Below are 18,739 nucleotides of genomic sequence, written 5' to 3' on the forward strand. Positions count from 1 at the left end.
AAAGTCATTGAGAAAATTGTAAGGAGATTCGCAGAGTGTTTTGGTCGGCTGGTGAAAGTTTTGATTTCAGTCGTACATGGCAGCGATAGTAAGATGAGGGATGATGACGATAAGAAGAATAAGAAGAAGTCTTTGGCTATTAAGAAAGATATTTCTAAGGTCGGCCGATAAAGATACGGATGAGGTCCGGTTGTGTACTACTGCTACCACTTCATCAACAACAACGTAATACGCCTGTTTCTATTACCACTATTTTTCTATTGTGTTTTGAACTTGTTAGTTTAACTACTCTACGCTGTTTTCAGCGAACACGAGATGTAGTGTTGGAGGAATTTATGTTCGCTTTTCTCAGCTGAGCTCAGGAGCTCACTCACTGATTATAGGAGTAGGAATTACACTTCGGGAGATTTCGCAGAGTTTTGGTATTACTTTCGATAAGGCATGTAGTCGATCGGGTGGATACTTTCTAACGCTGATCACTTGGAGATATGTTGGCGGTGACTTGTTGGAAATATTCCTAATCGGTTTACCCGATTATAGCACTAATGATGAAAATAGGGGTGGAAGCAAGTCCACCAGGGAACGAAATTAGTGACATGCAATGTTGGAATAAATGCTCGTACTCCTCAGCTGCTGAGTGCAGAAGTTCCCTCACTAATTGTAGAAGTTTACATACAAATACGGGTGGGAGCGTACAGAAACCAATGAGAATTTCCTCAAATGTCACTTACACGTGCACATTTTTCCACACCGGTGACATGCTCTGGCGTATCGAGTGATTTGTTATTATTAGCAATGGTCGTGTTGGAAAAATTCATAAATCATCACTATTTTCGCAATTTTTTTCCTACTACGTCGCATTCGTCAACTTTTTCGTATACTACGATCATCGGTTTTCTCAAGGACTGCCGAATAAATTCGAAAGCCGTTCGAAACGATGTTGTAGTGAAATTGCTGGCACATTGGTAATGAATATGTGTTGAACGATTATACTTGCGTTAAAACAGTACAGAAGTGAAGCTGGTGTTAAGACTAACTTTAGCTGATCCTAGTATACAGTATTGGAAAATATGATCGCACTTATGACTTGAGTTATGTCAATTACACAAGTTTACATATAAGTTATTCGGGAACCGATAAGAAGTGTTAAGCCAGCATCAACACATGTAGTTGCGATAAGAAGTGTTAAGCCAGCATCAACACATGTAGTTGCGATAAGAAGTGTTAAGCCATCATCAACACATGTAGTTGCGATAAGAAGTGTTAAGCCATCAGCAACACATGTAGTTGCGATAAGGAGTGTTAAGCCATCAGCAACACATGTAGTTGCGATAAGAAGTGTTAAGCCATCAGCAACACATGTAGTTGCGATAAGAAGTGTTAAGCCAGCATCAACACATGTAGTTGCGATAAGAAGTGTTAAGCCATCAGCAACACATGTAGTTGACCATGGACATATCTTCTCACATCGGTAATGGTTTAGTACAATTAGAATGGTTTAAGAAGGAGTTTTAATGGCGATCGATCGTATATATACTTTCAAATGGAAAGTATGTTGCATAGGTGAAGAATGTAGGCATCTGTGGAGGGAAGGAGAGTGAATCCCCTAATCAGACTCAGGCTGCATTAGGTTGTTGATACTAATGTCCTTATCGATAATATTGATAATATTTATTGATAAACTAATCACAACTAGAGGGGGGAATGCCAGAATGACTTCAGTGGATGACAATTATGAAACGAATATCAGTCATCATGATTGTCGAAGGCTCATCATATCTAGTAGTTTGGTTTGGTTTGGTCTGGGAGCACGGCATCTCCTGTATACACAGTATGGCCGTATTGCTCCTGCGTCCTGCGAGGACGCTCAGTGCCACAACGGCACCGCAAGTCCGTTACCGATGCTTGGCGGCTTCGGAGGTAGTGCTCCAAGCCGGTGCACTCGCCCTCAAGAATCTCCTCAGTGCGTGGAGACCGCTATCTCGTGCCGTCGTCAAGGCCCCACGGATCAATGTGAGCCCGCGTTGTGGTCTCTCTCCTGGTAGTGATGGCAGGAGTGGATCCGCGCCCCAGATTTTCTCTCTGAGTGTACACATCTTCCTCGAGGGGCACCAGAAGAAGTGTGGTAGGTCCTCTTTATGAGACCGACAGTAGCGACATTTCCAATCCGTGATATCGGCTGAAAGATGTCGAAGATAGCCCTTCGTGCTGCTGTGGAAGGTGAGGAGTTCGAACAAACGCCGTCGATCCCCGATCTTCCATCCGATACATCTCTTCACTATAGAGGACAGTTGTTTACGGCCAAGGCCCAGACCGAGTCTGTTCACAGCTAATTGCCCTCTCTGACACCTCCACTTCTCCTCCATGTGCACATGAGAGAAGTGTATCAGCTGTGCTTTTGTGAAAGATGCCGGTTTCTCAACTTCATAGAAGATAGTCCCGGGTCCGTCCCGGGCCCCACGTCCTGCATGTAGGTCACTCAGTTCATTCAGACAGTGGCCAGCATGGCCACGGACCCACCACAAACAGATTCGATATCCCTCCGCATCCTGACCTACCCAGCGACGAATCAGGTTCGCCACGTCATGGGTCAGTTTGGTAGATGCGAGGCCGTTATGGCGGAGAGCATTGGCCACAGACTTGATCGCCGCTTGCGAGTCGCAGCATAGATAAACAATCTTCCGAAGATCACCCTCTGCACGCAGCTGGAGAGCCCATGAAACCGCAGCCCACAGGCCAACCACTTCGCATTGCGAGATGTTTGCGTGTGGCCCTGTGTTGTAGCAGCGTCCTTCATACTCAGGCTGGTGTCCCGGCACATGCCTGACGACTCCAGATCCCGTTCTTGCCGACACATTTCCCTTGTCAGTGACGGAGCCATCAGTGAAGAAGAAGTGGGCGGAATCGTCGAGAGATGGGGGCACTCCAGAACTCAGTTCACAGTGCCATCCATGAGTCAGGCCTGCAGTTTGCAAATCACCCGTTGATCGTGGAACTTCAGCACGCGAACAGTCATCTATACCCCATTTAGAGAGCACCGCTCGGACTCTCCGGTCTTCGGCGTGTCCAACCTTGTGCAGGTGGTATGTGGCGTATCGAATCCTCGCTTGAATCCAGAGTGGTTCTGTGACCATAGCCAAGCATCGCGCAGCGAGTACAGTCGAGGTGGAGCGGCTCAGTCCACAGATGGATCGGAATAGCGTCGCCTCCAAGCGAGAGCAGCGCTTTCGGAACCATTCAAACGACGAGCACTCGCCCCACAGCTCTGCCGCATATAGAAGAGTTGGGGCAATATGCATGCGCCAAGCGCAGAGCGCCAAGCTAGGCGATATGCCCCAGTATTTTCCCAGCATCCTGCGAACTGTGCTTAAGCATCTCAAGGCTTTACCGAAGGCGAAGTCCAGGTGACTGCGCCAGGAGAGAGATGCTGTGATCACCAGTCCCAGCCATCTGATGGACCTCTTAATGCTCTCGCTGATGAACTGAGCGTCAGTACCGGCTAGCTCTTCTTTCAGCAGATCAGCCGTCGCATCAGAGTCGGCGAGTGCTTCTGTTTTCTCACGGTCGATCGCGAGTTCTGCCTCGGTCGACCACGCAGAAAGAGTACCCAGAGACTGTCTCACACCAGCGGAGAGTCCAATCACACCGAGAGCAACAATCCGTACGCAGAAATCATCCGCATAGATAGCCACTTTGATAGAGAAGGGACCACTGAGATCTGTGATCCGTCTTCCGACTCGCCACGTCGATGCCGAGAAGCACACGGGCGAGAGCACCCCGCCTTGGGGAATTCCCGTTGCTCGGTAGGTTGTGAGACCATCGAGATGTACATCCCCGCCATGCAAGTAAGATTGCACGAGATCTCCCCATTGCGAAATTCCCGTGATGGCAGTGATCTCTGCTACGATATGAGCATGACCAATTCGGTCGAAAGCCGCAGCGACATCGAACGTGACGGTTATGGTGCGTGCCTCCTCAGGTTGTTGCTGCTGATGACGGATGATCGACTCCACGGCAGTGATAGTGCTGCGGTGAGGGACGAAGCCATGTACGTAATCCGGAGGAGGCCCGAGCGCCGTCAGGAGTCTCCGTTTCAGTAGTAGCTCGAAAAACTTACCCAGACATGATGTCAGTGCTACCGGTCGCCACGCTTTTGGACCAAGTCGCCCATTAGCTTTATACAGCATGCAAAGGTCCGCACGTTTGAACACCGTCGGGTAATGTGTCAATCTGAGTATCGAGTTGAAAACTCCTTTTACCGCATCGCTGAACCAGGGCACATTCTGGCATGCGTACTTCACATGTTCATAGAAGATGCCATCGTGACCGCAGGCCTTACGAGTTTTGAGGCTGCGTATAGCTGTCTCTAGTTCTTCGTTCGCTAAGGGGCCTCCCAGAGCCTTCCAGTTCCTGTCACAGTCAGCTGCCGAGTAGTCTTTCTCCTCGTGTCCGAGCGGTGGGGGGCGCTCCCGCAAGCCGAAAAAGTGATCGAGGATCTCGGCTTTATTGTAAGCGGCCACGGTTGGCGTGCGGGTTTTGAAACGCCTGTGGACCCCCACCTCATCCATTTTGCTGAATTCCATCTCTAGATGGTTCACCTTTGCCTGCTTGATAGCGTTAAAATATGCCCGCTTGGCCCGACGCATAGTTTCTTTGGCATCGATCGAGCCAGCCTCAGGTGAGCAGTGACGACTGGCGTCACGGATAACTCTCCGTGACTGGCGGTATTCTCGACGGAGTCTGTCAAGGTTTTTACACCACCAAACCGGCTTCCCAGCAGCACCGCTCCGACCTCGGGCAGTCGAAACCCGGGTTGACCGTTTGATTGCAGTAGACAAGTTGTCGCTGAGGGTAGAAGCTGCTTCATCCAGCTCTGAAACCGTGCTCGTCATGCCGGGAACGATTGAGCACTCATTCAGCGTTTTTGAGAAGGTCTCCCAATTTGTGCGTGAGGGGTATCTCTTTGGAACAGCGAGAGGTTTATTAACGAGTGCCTGGTCACCACAGGATAACGTGACGATGAGGCATGCATGATCGCCACACGTGGGAGCATAGGCGAAACAGTAGTTTGATGCCCTCTTGCATGCAAGTAGATCAATGTAGGACTCTCCAAGCGTACTGCTGTAGGTTGGGGCAGGTGGGATGAAAGCATCGAAGCCTTCTTGTAAAATAAGGTCTTCGAAAGGCCGTCCACGGATGATACGGTTATCACTTCTCGGAAGGGAGCGACGTGACCATAAGTGCGAATGCGAGTTTGTATCCCCGCCAAGCACAGTAATACAATTATTACGACCCAATTCTAGAAGATGTCTGCAAACTATGTTGCTATCTTGTAGTTTGTCGGCGTAGAATGAAATGAGACGTAGCGGTACGACGGTGCCATCCTTATCGGAAGTACCAATGTCAACCGAGACCACATCGGGTTTCTCATCGGTTGAGATGATGCATAGCGAACGCGGGACCAGAATCACTGTCCGTGACCATTCTCTGGCTCCTGGGAGAGCGTCAGGATTGCAGTTGGCCTTGATCGCGATCATATCTCGAAAGAAGGCTCCGATTTTGTTGGGCGGCTCTTGAATTAGATATACTGTGGTACTGCCCTCGATAGTTGGATCGTTGGCGAAGAAATCTTCCAGAACTCCCCAGCTACGGTTTGAGTTGAAGGATGCAACCCTTAGACAGACAGGATAACCGGCTTCACTGTTAGAGAGCATTAATCATCTCTCCCGTCTTCCAGTGCGACGGGAGAGAGAGCATCGACGGCCATATCAACGGCTGCGCCATCAGATCGATCATCTGCGGTAGTGGGAACCTCCCTACCCGTGGCCTCCCTCCTCGGAGGATTACCATTCCTGACGTAGATAGGCTTGCAACAGTGTTCAATAGCACTGTGTGGTCCATCACAGTTGGAGCAGGATCTCAACCCTCGGAAGTATTTAGGTTGAGGGCAGAGCTCTAGGCTATGCTGGCCGCCGCAGCGGACACAGCGGGCCGGTGCGGAGCAAGGCTTGTTGCCTCCTATTGGGTGGTAGCGCCCACAGTGATAGCAAAGGGAACCTTTGCTGCTCATCTTGGCTACCTTACAGGATGCTAAACCCAGGAATATTCGACCGTCCGTAGCGAATCTGCTCAGTATTGAGCTGGGCCCGCGAATTATTGCGAAGCTCTGAGTCTGCTTGATGACAGTGGTCCTAGAGGTGTCCATACCGTTCTTCTTTCCCAAGTCATTCAATAGGAACTGGCCTGAGTACGATCCCAGCTCGGAAGCACCTCGGGGGAAGAGAATCTTGATGGTGGATGTGTTTCTCAGGATCTCCTTGGTGATGAGGTTCGGATCCCTGCCGATCGAACCAACAGCAGCATTCCATTGACGTCTGTCTGGGAGGAGCAGGCCTAAGCCTCCCCCGACAGCGAAGGTGCGAGAAACACGCACGCCATTTAGAAGGCCGGATACGGCTGAACGAACGGTCTCCAACTCATCCGCGGAAAGGCTATCCCAGCGACCGTTCGGCTCGATCTTTCCTCTGAGAGTTACACACAGGATGGTTGACTCATTTTCCGATGGGTCAGGAGGCCCAGTTTGGCCGTGGCCGCGTGCCGGCTGTCGCGGTGGAGGAGCTCGATGGTTGGGAGGGCGTTGTCTACGTTGTCGGTTCTTCCTGCGAGGTCCCGCTATTCTCCACTCAGAGCTGTCCGTATCACTGTCCGCTGTCTCCTGTGGGACGCTGCCGATGTTTTGTGCTATAGTGCGAGTAGCCGTGGTAGGGGTACCGTTCCTGGTTCTCCCGGTGGCAGCAGAGATTGCTGGGAGGCTAGGCAACGCATCCTCGGGAACGTCATTCCTCGATGACGAAGAGTTGATTGAGTGGACCGAGACGCAGTCCGATTCCTGGATGCTGCGAAAAATCTCGGAGTCCACTGAGGCTCTACGCTTCTTACTACCAGCCGACGCTACTGCTCTACGTGATTCATCTATCTCACTTCTAAGTTCTACCATCTTTTTGCGTTCGTTGGCTAATTCTAGGTAAATATGCAATAGTTCAGCATCCTTCTTACTCTGGACTTCTAAATTTTCCAACCAGCGACCGCGGAGCTGGGAGATTACCTCCTTGAGCTTACCTGCTGCCGCCTTACTCCACACCGATTTCTTCGATGCAAAAGTGTCGGTTGCTGCTACTATCCAATCCAATAATGCAGAGGTGCTACCATCTAAGTCTACTTGTATGTCGATCGGGCTACGCCTTATTCTCCTTTCCTCCACGCTGCCATCTCCATCTCCGTCATCGTTCGGTTGAGAGGCGCGAGGTGGTGAGAGCGGTGGCATTACGCGAAATGTGGTTGAGTTGTAAGTGCGCAAAGGGGGCGCGAACAAAACTATCTAGTAGTAGTAGTAGTAGTAGTAGTAGTAGTAGTAGTAGTAGTAGTAGTAGTAGTAGTAGTAGTAGTAGTAGTAGTAGTAGTAGTAGTAGTAGTAGTAGTAGTAGTAGTAGTAGTAGTAGTAGTAGTAGTAGTAGTAGTAGTAGTAGTAGTAGTAGTAGTAGTAGTAGTAGTAGTAGTAGTAGTAGTAGTAGTAGTAGTAGTAGTAGTAGTAGTAGTAGTAGTAGTAGTAGTAGTAGTAGTAGTGGTGGTAGTAGTAGTAGTAGTAGTAGTGGTAGTAGTAGTAGTAGTAGTAGTAGTAGTAGTAGTAGTAGTAGTAGTAGTAGTAGTAGTAGTAGTAGTAGTAGTAGTAGTGGTGGTAGTAGTAGTAGTAGTAGTAGTAGTAGTAGTAGTAGTAGTGGTAGTAGTAGTAGTAGTAGTAGTAGTAGTAGATCTCATACTGTAAGCCACTGGTGAACACAAGTGTTCGTCCATGGTGATGGCGAATAAATCGCAATAAGAAGGAACCTCTGATGAGAGTTGAAAAGTAAAGAGATGATCACAGCAGCGTAGATCATATTTTGGGTTCTCTACGCGTGGGCGCTCCCATACGGTAGATGATAAAATGCAAAATGTAGTGGAGAGCGATACGACAGCAATGGCTATGGGTGAGCAGTCGCTTTTCAACGACCTTGCTATGTTTTCTTTGTGGAAAAAGAATTATAAACGTCTTAACATGGAAGATTATACGTGGCATGGTTGATGAACATTGCTATGCGATAGTGATGCAACTAGAGGGTATGCCGATTGCAAATCGGATGGAATAAGCGGCCATACGACTGCTGGGAGTCCCACGATGCAAGACTAGCTCCAATGCAACTCATTAAGAGTAGTGAGGTCATGTACTGTCATCCTGAAAAACGATCCGACGATAGTGTTGGTTCATTTATGAAAGGACAATGCGTTCACGGTTGGTACTGCAAGGTAGACGGTCAAGATGGTTTGTACTTACTCATCGTGACAAGGTCGATGATGCATATGCTAATACAACTACTGCTAATTCACAACGAAGGCTTGGTTTTGATGAGAAATGACTAGAAAATACGATCATCCGACTGTACTTTGCTACTGTACTCAGTAGTCAATCATGCCTCGGTGATAATACATTTAAAAATACCATTTACTGAAGTTTCGCCCGTTTAACGTGAAGTGGTGTAATACTCCATGTAAACTGTATAACAGTTGTTTTAAGTGAATCGTGAAATGTGTTTTACCTCACGGGTGAACCTCTAGTGTGCTATCAGGCTCCTTTAGCCGCAAAGCTATAGTAACCACTCAAAAGGCGCTTCTACCATCACTTTGTGGTATAGAAGTAGCCGCCTTGCCATCCCCGTGTTCGATTAGCGCGTGATGTTGAAATCGATCAGGTGATCGATTTGGGTGAGTACGGGTGTCTAAGGGGCCTCTGTCTGCCGAGTCCAGCATCAAGTCACTGTTGACTACTAACAATGGGAAAGTTGTAAGTTGTGGGAGGACTGCTGCTGACACTACGTTCGTATAATTCGCTATCATACCACTCCTTCTTCCTCTCAGCCTTCGTGCCGGACGTGTCGTCATCCTCCTAAACGGTCGCCAAGCCGGTCATAAGGCTGTGATTGCCAAAGTCAACGATAACGGCACCAAGAGCCATCCCTATGGTCACTGCCTCGTCGTTGGTATTGAGAAACACCCCCAGTCTGTTACTAAGAAGATGAGCATGAAAAAGCAGGACAAGCGCTCTAGAGTGAAGACCTTTGTGAAGTATGTCAACTTCAATCATCTCATCGCGACCAGGTAATACATAGAATAGTATTAGTGTTGGTGCATATGGTGGTGGTTGTAGATACACTCTCCCTCATGATATCGATGGTAAGACCCTGGTCTCCGATGAGGAGATGCAAACTGTTGACGGCAGAAAGCAGGCCAAGTTGAGTTTCTCAAAGTTGATGAAGGAGAAATTCCAAAAGCCTTCTCTCGAGAAGAGCGGCAACAAGCCTTCGAAGGACTTGGTCTTCCTCAGAAGAAAGCTCCGCTTCTAAGTGGTGACACTAGCAGGCCGCTAATGGTGACACCACACTGTCGATACTGGGTCTCGAAAGGAAGTTATTCATCTGTTGCGTTTTAGTAAAGTTCTTTTGGTTGTCTATAAGGTCCTTCTTGTGGCTGTTCTTTCTCATCTGGTAATAATGAGCATGTTGGTAATCCCTCGAGTGAAGCGATATGTGTTGAAACGTAACGGTTTGATAATACCGAGGCGTTGGTGTACGACCGGATCTACTTATCAGTATAGTCGAACTGCATTCCCAGGGTCGGAAGGCTCCGATATTGAGTACGGCGTATGATGGAGGAGTTGTTCGAATTATGGTATAGGTATCAATACGTTGGAGGCTACCAGAACTTTCTCATGACCGAGTCGCTGCCAAATGCAGTTCCGAGAAACCAGAATTCACCATCGAGACCAGCGTATGGACTTTACCCTGAGATCATCAGTGGAACTGCTTTCACGGCGCCACGAAATTCTAATTACTATACGTGGATGTATAGGAAATACCCTAGTGTAAGTCAACTGAGTCGATTGACTCGTGATAACGATGGTGGTGGTAGTAGTTTGTACAGGACGTATGATGTCAATGAGAGGTAATGGGAAAGTATGAGAGAAAACACGATGGCTGTGATTATTAGATTTTATGCAACCGGCACGACTACAATTATTCCAGAAGGAGTAACGCCAGAACCGTACAGGTTTAAGGCAAGTGAAGATATTGAAGGAGTTGATAATATGGCCGTCGACTGGGTGGATTCACTTTTCACTATCGCTTATCATAAGGGCGCTTCTTGTGGGGTGTATGACTTCGGAAAAGATATGTCTGAGAACTCGCGAGTGTTTATTCATCATGACGCAGATGTGATGTTTTTACCCAGGGAAAACGTTTTGAAAATACGTAATAAAAAATTGTGGTCGTGCTGGTTGCATAAAATTCAGGTACTGAATTGGGAGTTTTGAGAGGGGGTCCGAGAGAAATGATACTCATTCCAAAAGGCATCAAATATACCGTCGATAAGGCCGGCAGTGGGCGTGCTAAAGGGTGAGAAACTGGACATGGAATTTTATGCAACCGGCACGACTCCAATTAGATATTTCCTGGAGAACTACGGAGCGCCATTCAAAATTCCCGACCTTGGTCCGATCGGCATCACCTCCGGCTTAGCTCACCCGAGGCACTTTCGAGCACCAACGGCTTCAACAGTGGAGAAAAGAGGAGCGTCTGAGTTGATATCGAAATTCAGTGGGAGAATGTATGCGAAAGATGGTATGAAATTATTGGAAAAATCTTCGCTGTGCGGTGTGTAGGTACCTTTCGAAGTTGAGTAAAACGCCGTATGATGTGGTTGGTTGGTACGGAAATTATTACCCAACGGTTTACGATTTGGGGCTATTCATGGCGATTAATACCGTAACATACGATCATCCTGATCCGAGCATTGGAGTAGTGTTGCAATCGCCATCGTTATCATATGCACCAGGAACTGCTAACATCGATTTTGTGATATTCCCGCCGAGATGGTTAACTGCTGAGAACACATTTCGTCCACCTTGGTTTCACAGAAATGTGAGTTGGGAAATTTGTGGACAAAATCGTCATGCAAAGTAATTTTTTGGTATGTTGGTTTTTAGGGTCGTCAACTTTATAACGATATGAATAGATCGATACTGTTTTGAAATTACCATCATTAGTCCTGTCAGGCTAATCGGTATCACTCTGCATGCACTACAGCGTGCTACACTCTGAGTACTGGTTCGGTCCGCACTGTAGATGAGCTCGTGCATAGTGTTGGAAACCTTGATGCTTGTTGATGTTATTATAGACGTTTTTGAATTTTTTGCATTTGAAGTTTTGGTGCTCAAATCGTGTTGATTTTCTGAAAAAAAATTTCTAATACAGTTTTCATTTTAGGTTATGTCGGAGTTTATGGGGTTACTCTACGGTGGGTATGATGCCAAACAAGGCTTCAAACCAGGATGCAGTTCTATTCACAATCAACTCTCTCCACACGGTCCTGATCTTGCTACTACTACTAGTAGCAGTAATGACGGTAAACCTGAGAGGTACCACGGCACCTTGGCGTTTATGTGGGAGTCGGATCAAATTTGGATTCCGACGAAACAAGCTCTTGAGGTGCTGAAGGATGATACTTATGTGGACTGTTGGAAAGGCTCGGGTGAAGACCCGTGGGAGAGGTAGGGAAGGATTAGTATGTGGCAATTCGGTGTGAAAAATGCGAAAAAAATGAATTATTTTCATACAAAAAATGGAAAAATATTATCTAGAGAATGTAAAATTTCAAAAATTTATTACTTCAGAAAGTGTAAAGTTTTCCAAGATTTTTGGAAGTTGATCTGAAACTATATCGTATATACTTTTCCTATGAACATGTGATGTGATAAAAGTAACCTTTTCTTCGGGACCATGATAGCGACAAGTTTTTCACTAACATAAACCCCAGAATAGAAAACGCACATTTTTCTCACATAGTAAATTTGCCGAAAACTATTTTATCACATTTGTGATTGTCATCATTGCCAGATTTGATCCCAGTGAAATTCCCAACGAGCCCAGCAAGTTGCCGTTCGATCCGAATAGGGCTGAGTGAAAATGATGATGGGAAAGATGAATGTTCTTAGTAGAATCAACGTCACGGAGGTTTGAAAATAAGTTTTTACATGGTGATTTCTTTGAAGTGGTCGAACTCAATTTTATCTGCGATTTTGTTGTGTTCGCTCAGCCATACCACTCCACCGTTTATTCGCAGAGTTCTACTTTGTTACATGATCTCCTCATCACTCGCTGATGAAGGTTGACAACGTTGTTGGGTGAAGAAATGTTCCTCATCTGAGTTACGGTAGTCTACGCGATGATGGTATTAACTCGGTTGTGGATGGTATCAAGGTGCTTGGAAGTGAAATGTGTATTCCTTGGCAAACATCGGGCGGGAATTTTGTGTATATATTTCTCCAGCGACGACAAATTCTCGTATGTCGTTTAAGAAATTTGGATATATTCATATATTTCCGGTGCTGCTCAGTTGAGAGCTGATAGTGCAGGTATTGAGCTCTGAAGGTGTCGGTGGTGTAGGGATGTCTAGATTGGATTCAGAACTGCGAGGGAACCTGTGATACGAGACTTTAAATAGTAAAATTACAAGAAAAAAAGGATAGTGATTTCAGATATAATTTTCCGGCAGCTTTTTATGGTGTTTGTTGTGTTTTTCTTCGACTTGTTATTTTCCTCAGTATTGCTCTCCTATGTCTGCTGTTGTCACTGGTTGCCTCATCGGGACGTTCCCTCTTGATAATAGCCCTCAGCTACTGCGGTATCACACTGATCATGTCCCAAGGCCGATACCGTATAGTGACTTCAATAAAGTGGTGGCCTCTGCGACGACCCTTTCTGATGAGAGGATGGTAGGGGAGGGCGAAGAAGGAGCTTCTAGTGAAAACTCTGGGATTGAAATCATGGTCAGTCGTAGGGGGAATTTTAATCAGATGTTGATATTGGTTTGATCAGGTCGACGGTCTCGGCAAGGCTCTAGTGAAAGAAGCAGACTTCTATTCGGGCAGATTGGTAATAGTGACGTTTATGGTATGGTTTAACACTTATATTTTTCTCAGAGTTCTGTGAAGTTGTCGGTGTCAGCAAGCATGATACCATCACAGGTCGCCTCGAAGGGTATCCTACGACGAACTGCGATGAAGATGCTTCTATTGAGGTATCTCGATCACCCTACTGCGCCTGCTATCACCATTGGTAATAGTAAAGATGCAAAACACGTGAGTATCGGTTCTTGTAGGTCTATTGCCGTCATCAGTATCACCATCATCATGTTACGTTGGGGAAGGAGGAGCTTTGCTGACGTCCAGACTGTCTCAAATCGAGTTGCTTTCTATTGGCATTAAAGCTGGTGAGAAGTTGACAGGCGAAGTTACTCACGTATCGGGCACTAGTATTGGAGTAACGGTTCTCGGAACTTGGCCGGCTACTATTCCCAGCAGTAATATGTTGTCGGATTGGACATATGATGAGGGGGAGGCTGCGTGGAAACGTCAGAAGTCGAACTCTTGTGCTGGTGCTATCGTTAAGAAAGGTAAGTAGATAGTATTCGGGCCGTTGGGTTAGTATTACACATTGTAGGTACGCATGTTACCTTCTTTGTTGACTCGGTGGTTACTGGGAGTAGTAGTATTGCGACTAATGCGAATGATTATGCTGATGATACTTATTATTGGGAAAACTCACAGAAGGAGGACAATAGGGAATGTTATGGCGTTGGTGGTGTTGATGAAGATGATGTTGAATCAACTTTTACGAGAAAATGGGCTGCCGCTACTAAAACCATCGAGAGCGATCTCAACAACTCATCATTTAGAAGCTTAGTAACTCCGAAAGAAGTAAGGGAGAACACAGCAGTGATATCGGCTGAAAGCACATTTACCATAATCGGGGCTTTGCTGGAGCCGACTGGTGCTATGAGGGGATCTACTAAGAGGAAGACTGCTGAGCCCGAGAAGGTGGAAGGAGATGTTGTTGAGGAGAAGAGAGTAACAAAGAAGAAGAAGCATCATCACAAGGAGGCCGACAGAGACGAGGAGGCTAACGAATCTACCAAAGTTGAAAAGAAGCATAAGAAGCATCGTAAACTGAGTCACTGATAATAGAGAGTTTACTTCATTGACGTCATACTACTATGTACTTGTGTTGGTTGTTAGTGATGGGGAAAGTTCGTGGAAGCAGCTAAACGGGTCGAACGTCAACAGAAATCGGATCGAACGTCAATAAACGCTAAGAGTGTTGTCTTCATGTCACCAGGTTTCTGATATAGATGGGCAGAATTACGTTACGGGCCGGTACGGCTCACTTTTACGGTTACGTTTGAAGCCCCGTATCGTAAAATTACGGCGCCGTAACGGGTCTTCCGGAGATGCAGAGGACAAAACGAGGATTGACCATTCATGTCGCCTAAATCTATTTCATGTGAATGCAAATCCGTAGATGAGGCCGGCTTGGCACTTCCGGGACAGCCTAGGAGTGAGACGGACGGAATTTGCAAAGGAGACGAGTGGCAAATGCGAAAGCAAATGTTACTCTCTCAGCGGTTCGGTTGAGTCCGAGCCACAAGAAATGAGCTCAACAACTATTTGAGCTATGGAGGAGTGCATTACAGCGAATCTTTCCGCCACAATTCTAAAAAAGCAGTTCAGCACCAACCGTAAAGTCGTAAGGCCTTTGCGTAACCCGTAAACTGCTTACGTTACGCACGCCGTAATGTAAACCGTAAAAAAACGTTCCGCTGCCCATCTTTAGTTTCTGACACCAGGTTTGTTGTCTTTGGTTTTTCCTAGTTATGGTTATTCCATGAATCTCCAGTTCCAAATAACGATTATTCAACGGTTATCTTACCCGCGACTCGCGGCCCACGAGAACCTCGAATGGGTTATTTAATGACCCACTCGAGGTTCTCGCGACTTGGTCCTCATCAACAACAGAAGGTCCAAACCAGCAAACAGAGACGAGTCTAGTTTATCATGCATGCAAGTTTATGATGCCTTTCTTAATCAAATACATCACTTTATGCGCTAGATGTGGTGGGAGCTGACGTGGGTCAAGCTGAGCGCCCGGGTTCGACCGAAGATATCTGATAAAAACTCAAAGCTCTCATTCACCCGCATCCTCGGTCACCGCAGCAGCTTGTCAACTTCTGGGTCATTCAAGAGATCCTGAAAATACACCATTCCGCCAACAGTCTCATTCCATCGTCGTTTTAGATTGGCATTTCCAAAGTCGCTATCTTGCATTGACCATCAGCCAGTGACGTTAGAGCTGGTCAGCCAGTCGAGGACTCACTTGGCAGTCCACGGGAATATCATTTCCATCAGCACTCGAAGCGTTAACCGCCAGAGATGGTGCTGATTCTGAAGCGAGCTTTTCAAAATGCCGCGACATCAGGGCGCTGAAGGCTCGTAACCACTCGGCGAGATCCTGTGAAACACACGCGACGAGTCCGCGCCTTTCTTTCAAGTTCTGAGTTGTGCCAAAACTGTAGACGAGGTCATGCCGAATAGAGTTGCAGCAAAGGTGGTAGGGAATTTTCCGATATTTTCTGGAACAGATTTGTCGTTATTAACATGAGGGAAAACGTTCGCAATTCCGAGCAGACTTTCTAATCGTTCCTCATCGTTTTAACCACATCGTGTGGGTGGACAACTTAACGATACGGGTTCATACCGCTCTAACGCATTCTTCAGCTATGCTTCGATAGAGAACCCAATCAAGTTGCTGCTATACTCGGACAGTTTCCGCATCTCGCAAATGATGATCCAAATATACAGGATTTTCCTGGCCTCTGTTGATGGCTTTGGCTGTACAGATGTACTGTCATTCGTAATACGGTATACATCCATACGGATTCCGTACGGATGTCACCCATCGAGTGGTCATGGTCCGTACTGTCGATTTCGCCCATCTCTATTGCATTCACTATGAATTGTAACAATTCATAGTGAATGTACTAACAGTTATTCATAATAATACTGAACAGTGCTAGTAATAAAATTCTGATTGGAAGCGAGCTTCCCAGGCGGTCACCTTGTCTCCACCGATTTCCAGCTTCGCCTTTTCTGGATCCTCTTGCATGGTCCTCAGAACCCGCTGATATCGCGGGTCTGCGAAGCCCTAAATTCAAGGCATGCCATATTTGCGCTTTTAGTGAGGAAAAGATGTGTCCCATGAGCGTTGTACTATCCTGATGAGCTACACTAAGCGTTGGACTATTCTTCGTCATTCTAATTATGATGAATGCTATCACACCGCTGTAGGACTCTCGCAAAGATCTACCATCACTCAGCGTTCTTGTATGCTGAGTACGTCAGTTCTCGATCGATTTGGTCTTATCTTGATTTCCTCAAATACAGTTCTTTTCACTTGGTATTTTCAAGTGACTCACTCTGGCAAGCACAGGATTGGCCATCACTGCTTTCAGCAGCTCTGGTGACATCCACGAGTCGGAATCGCCCGAGACTCGCCTCGCAGTGTCGGTCAAGGTTGCCTGAATCTGGACACGGCGAACTCGTATCGTGCTGTGACAAGGCTCATCAGTTGCCGATTCTATAATGGAGTTTCACCCGTGGTGTAATACTCCATGTTTAAAACGCGATATTAGCGATATGAAGTGAATTGAAAACAACTTGCGAATTACAGTGCACCCATCACCTCTCATCACGTGGAGCACATCACGTATTTTACGCGTTATTCACTGCTCACATGCGTGTTTCGCCGAATGAGTTGTTAAATATGTTTTCCCTAGTGTTTTCATATCAATGATGAATGTTTGTGAACAACAATTCATGGCGAAAATAACGGCGAACTAGTTCACCTCGGGTAGCCTTAATTCCTCGTCAGTTTTTGCTGATATTCTTTGCACTCGAGGGCCATCGAGATGTCTCAGATCAACGACCTCATCATGAGACCGTTCTTTTACTTTCTTCTTTTCTCTGTCACTCACGAGGAAGCCCTGATTTCAACGTTGACCTTTTTCATGCAGATTCAGAACCTTTGATATAATATGCCGATTCGAGTTGAATCCCGCGAGATCGGAGGAGTGTGGAAAATATGTACATGGTCGACCAAATGTGTTGGTGATAATATGAACATTCTGAGGAAATTTTGGGAAATTCGTATCTGTACACCTCTACCAGAATTTGTATGTGAACTTCTATAATCAGCGAGGAAATTCCTGAGCTCAACTGAGAAGAGCAAACATATATTCCTACTCCAACACTGTATGGGATACTCCTGAGCTCAGGTGAGGGAACCGAACATATATTCCTACTCCAACACTGTATGGGAAACTCCTGAGCTTAGGTGAGGAAAGCGAACATATATTCCTACTCCAATACTGATGTGAGCTATTATAATTAGTGCAGAAGCTCTTGAAGGAAGCCAACACATATTCCAACACTGGTCCGACGCTTCTTCTTAACAACTGTTGTCAACAAGTTTACCATTTCACGGTAACCGTCGCACTTGGTGAACCACTTATTGTCATTCAGTCCCTATTAAATGGAATAGTGACAAACTTAAATTTTCATTGTCAATCTTGATTGTGACATCGTCTGCTCATATTTGCATAGGAACAGGTAGAGACATATAAACTGCGTAGGTTCGTTCCTCTAAGATCCCACCTTTTTCAATCCGGATTGTTTCTCACTCTTTCCCTTCAACCGATGAGGAACCGCATCGGATAGCGTAATTTTCTTTGCCTCGTTTTTCCTTGGCAGTTTAGTCTCATCATCGCCCCATGAGGTGCTCATGCCGAAAGCATGTATCCTGAAAAGAAGACTTGTCAACCAAGACTTTCCCTCTGACAGCATCTGCGATCTCTTAGATAAAACTGGATTTGAACGTCGACCATCCCGACGCAATGTCGAAGGGAAATATATTATATATATTCGGGAAAAAGGAGTTTAGGAGTTTTCACGCTGATTATAGAAGTTTATATACGAACCAGAATAGGGATGCTCGGAAACCAACGCGATTTATCATAGTTTCCATATTGTCACCAACGCATGTAGTTGAGCATGTGCGCATTTCCCCCCACTGCCCTGTCTGCCTCGATTCACATTCTTAAGGGCATACCCTTGCTTGATGAGGTCTTTCACACTTGGGATTTTCCCATCAGGATCATTATGAAATGTTACTATAATTCTTCCTGGTCGGAAGTAGCGTAGCATATGGTTGCAATTCTAATCGTTCTTCCTCACCTTTTCTTGAGTGATGAAATTTGCTCAGAACAGTCTTCCAAGGGAGGTGGCATCTCATCGTTGGAAGTGTTCATCACTCACGAACTGACTATATCATAGCCTTGTCCACTGATGAGCACAAGGCAGCGATTCAAAGGATGAAAAAGATGAAAAGATGAAAAACAATGATGTGTCGGAGGAGAGGATGTATGGTTGGACAGCGGCTGTCCGACAGCCCGAAAAATCTAATGTCAGCAACCTTGTCGCAGCAGTGCTGGCACACTGGGCCACACCTCGCGAGTACATACCAGCATCAATCGGGAATAAACAGCGCCATCATGCAGGGTGCGCACACACCACATGACGGTGGAATGCCATTGAGATTGTTGGTGATTGTCAAGTTTTGCTTGAGGCCATTCGGAGACATGACCACCTACGATCAATTCCGGATGCACAGGAAGTACGATCTCGTAGATGAATCGGCACGGAGTTACCAACTCCAGTTCGATTACGACAGGATGCGAAAATCAATCTCGCTGTCAAATAAAT

The 18,739-nt window shown here is 46.4% G+C and overlaps 4 protein-coding genes across 4 annotated transcripts; 3 read left to right on the forward strand and 1 right to left on the reverse strand.

The window, feature by feature from the left end:
* Nucleotides 1-3,384: 3,384 nt before the first annotated feature.
* Nucleotides 3,385-4,646, reverse strand: Pmar_PMAR020648 (conserved hypothetical protein; the record flags this gene model as incomplete). Its single annotated transcript, XM_002775622.1, has 2 exons — nucleotides 3,385-3,408; nucleotides 3,438-4,646. The coding sequence occupies 2 exons, from the start codon at nucleotides 4,644-4,646 to the stop codon at nucleotides 3,385-3,387; spliced, it is 1,233 nt and encodes a 410-aa protein (XP_002775668.1).
* Nucleotides 4,647-8,836: 4,190 nt separating this feature from the next.
* Pmar_PMAR020649 (60S ribosomal protein L27, putative) lies at nucleotides 8,837-9,434 on the forward strand (the record flags this gene model as incomplete). The annotated part of the gene is made up of 3 exons (XM_002775623.1): nucleotides 8,837-8,875; nucleotides 8,950-9,189; nucleotides 9,239-9,434. The coding sequence occupies exons 1-3, from the start codon at nucleotides 8,865-8,867 to the stop codon at nucleotides 9,432-9,434; spliced, it is 447 nt and encodes a 148-aa protein (XP_002775669.1). The 5' UTR covers nucleotides 8,837-8,864.
* A 497-nt stretch (nucleotides 9,435-9,931) lies between these two features.
* Nucleotides 9,932-12,048, forward strand: Pmar_PMAR020650 (Homogentisate 1,2-dioxygenase, putative; the record flags this gene model as incomplete). The annotated part of the gene is made up of 7 exons (XM_002775624.1): nucleotides 9,932-10,032; nucleotides 10,138-10,337; nucleotides 10,379-10,481; nucleotides 10,531-10,692; nucleotides 10,748-11,006; nucleotides 11,352-11,635; nucleotides 11,982-12,048. 7 exons carry the CDS (start codon nucleotides 9,932-9,934, stop codon nucleotides 12,046-12,048), a joined length of 1,176 nt encoding a protein of 391 aa, XP_002775670.1.
* A 638-nt stretch (nucleotides 12,049-12,686) lies between these two features.
* Nucleotides 12,687-14,128, forward strand: Pmar_PMAR020651 (hypothetical protein). Its single transcript, XM_002775625.1, has 5 exons — nucleotides 12,687-12,913; nucleotides 12,963-13,019; nucleotides 13,067-13,202; nucleotides 13,246-13,539; nucleotides 13,587-14,128. The coding sequence occupies exons 1-5, from the start codon at nucleotides 12,701-12,703 to the stop codon at nucleotides 14,102-14,104; spliced, it is 1,218 nt and encodes a 405-aa protein (XP_002775671.1). The 5' UTR covers nucleotides 12,687-12,700; the 3' UTR covers nucleotides 14,105-14,128.
* Nucleotides 14,129-18,739: the final 4,611 nt, after the last annotated feature.

Source organism: Perkinsus marinus (assembly GCF_000006405.1).
Source record: "Perkinsus marinus ATCC 50983 genomic scaffold scf_1104296955874, whole genome shotgun sequence".
In the NCBI taxonomy this organism is placed as follows: domain Eukaryota; phylum Perkinsozoa; order Perkinsida; family Perkinsidae; genus Perkinsus; species Perkinsus marinus.

Bases quoted from the DNA above. Each gene is read 5' to 3' on its own strand.
- Pmar_PMAR020651 (XM_002775625.1), top strand. From the start codon at position 12,701: ATGTCTGCTGTTGTCACTGGTTGCCTCATCGGGACGTTCCCTCTTGAT. The intron at 13,020-13,066 runs GTAATAGTGACG...TATTTTTCTCAG, and splicing joins ACTTCTATTCGGGCAGATTG to AGTTCTGTGAAGTTGTCGGT. The intron at 13,540-13,586 runs GTAAGTAGATAG...TACACATTGTAG, and splicing joins TGGTGCTATCGTTAAGAAAG to GTACGCATGTTACCTTCTTT.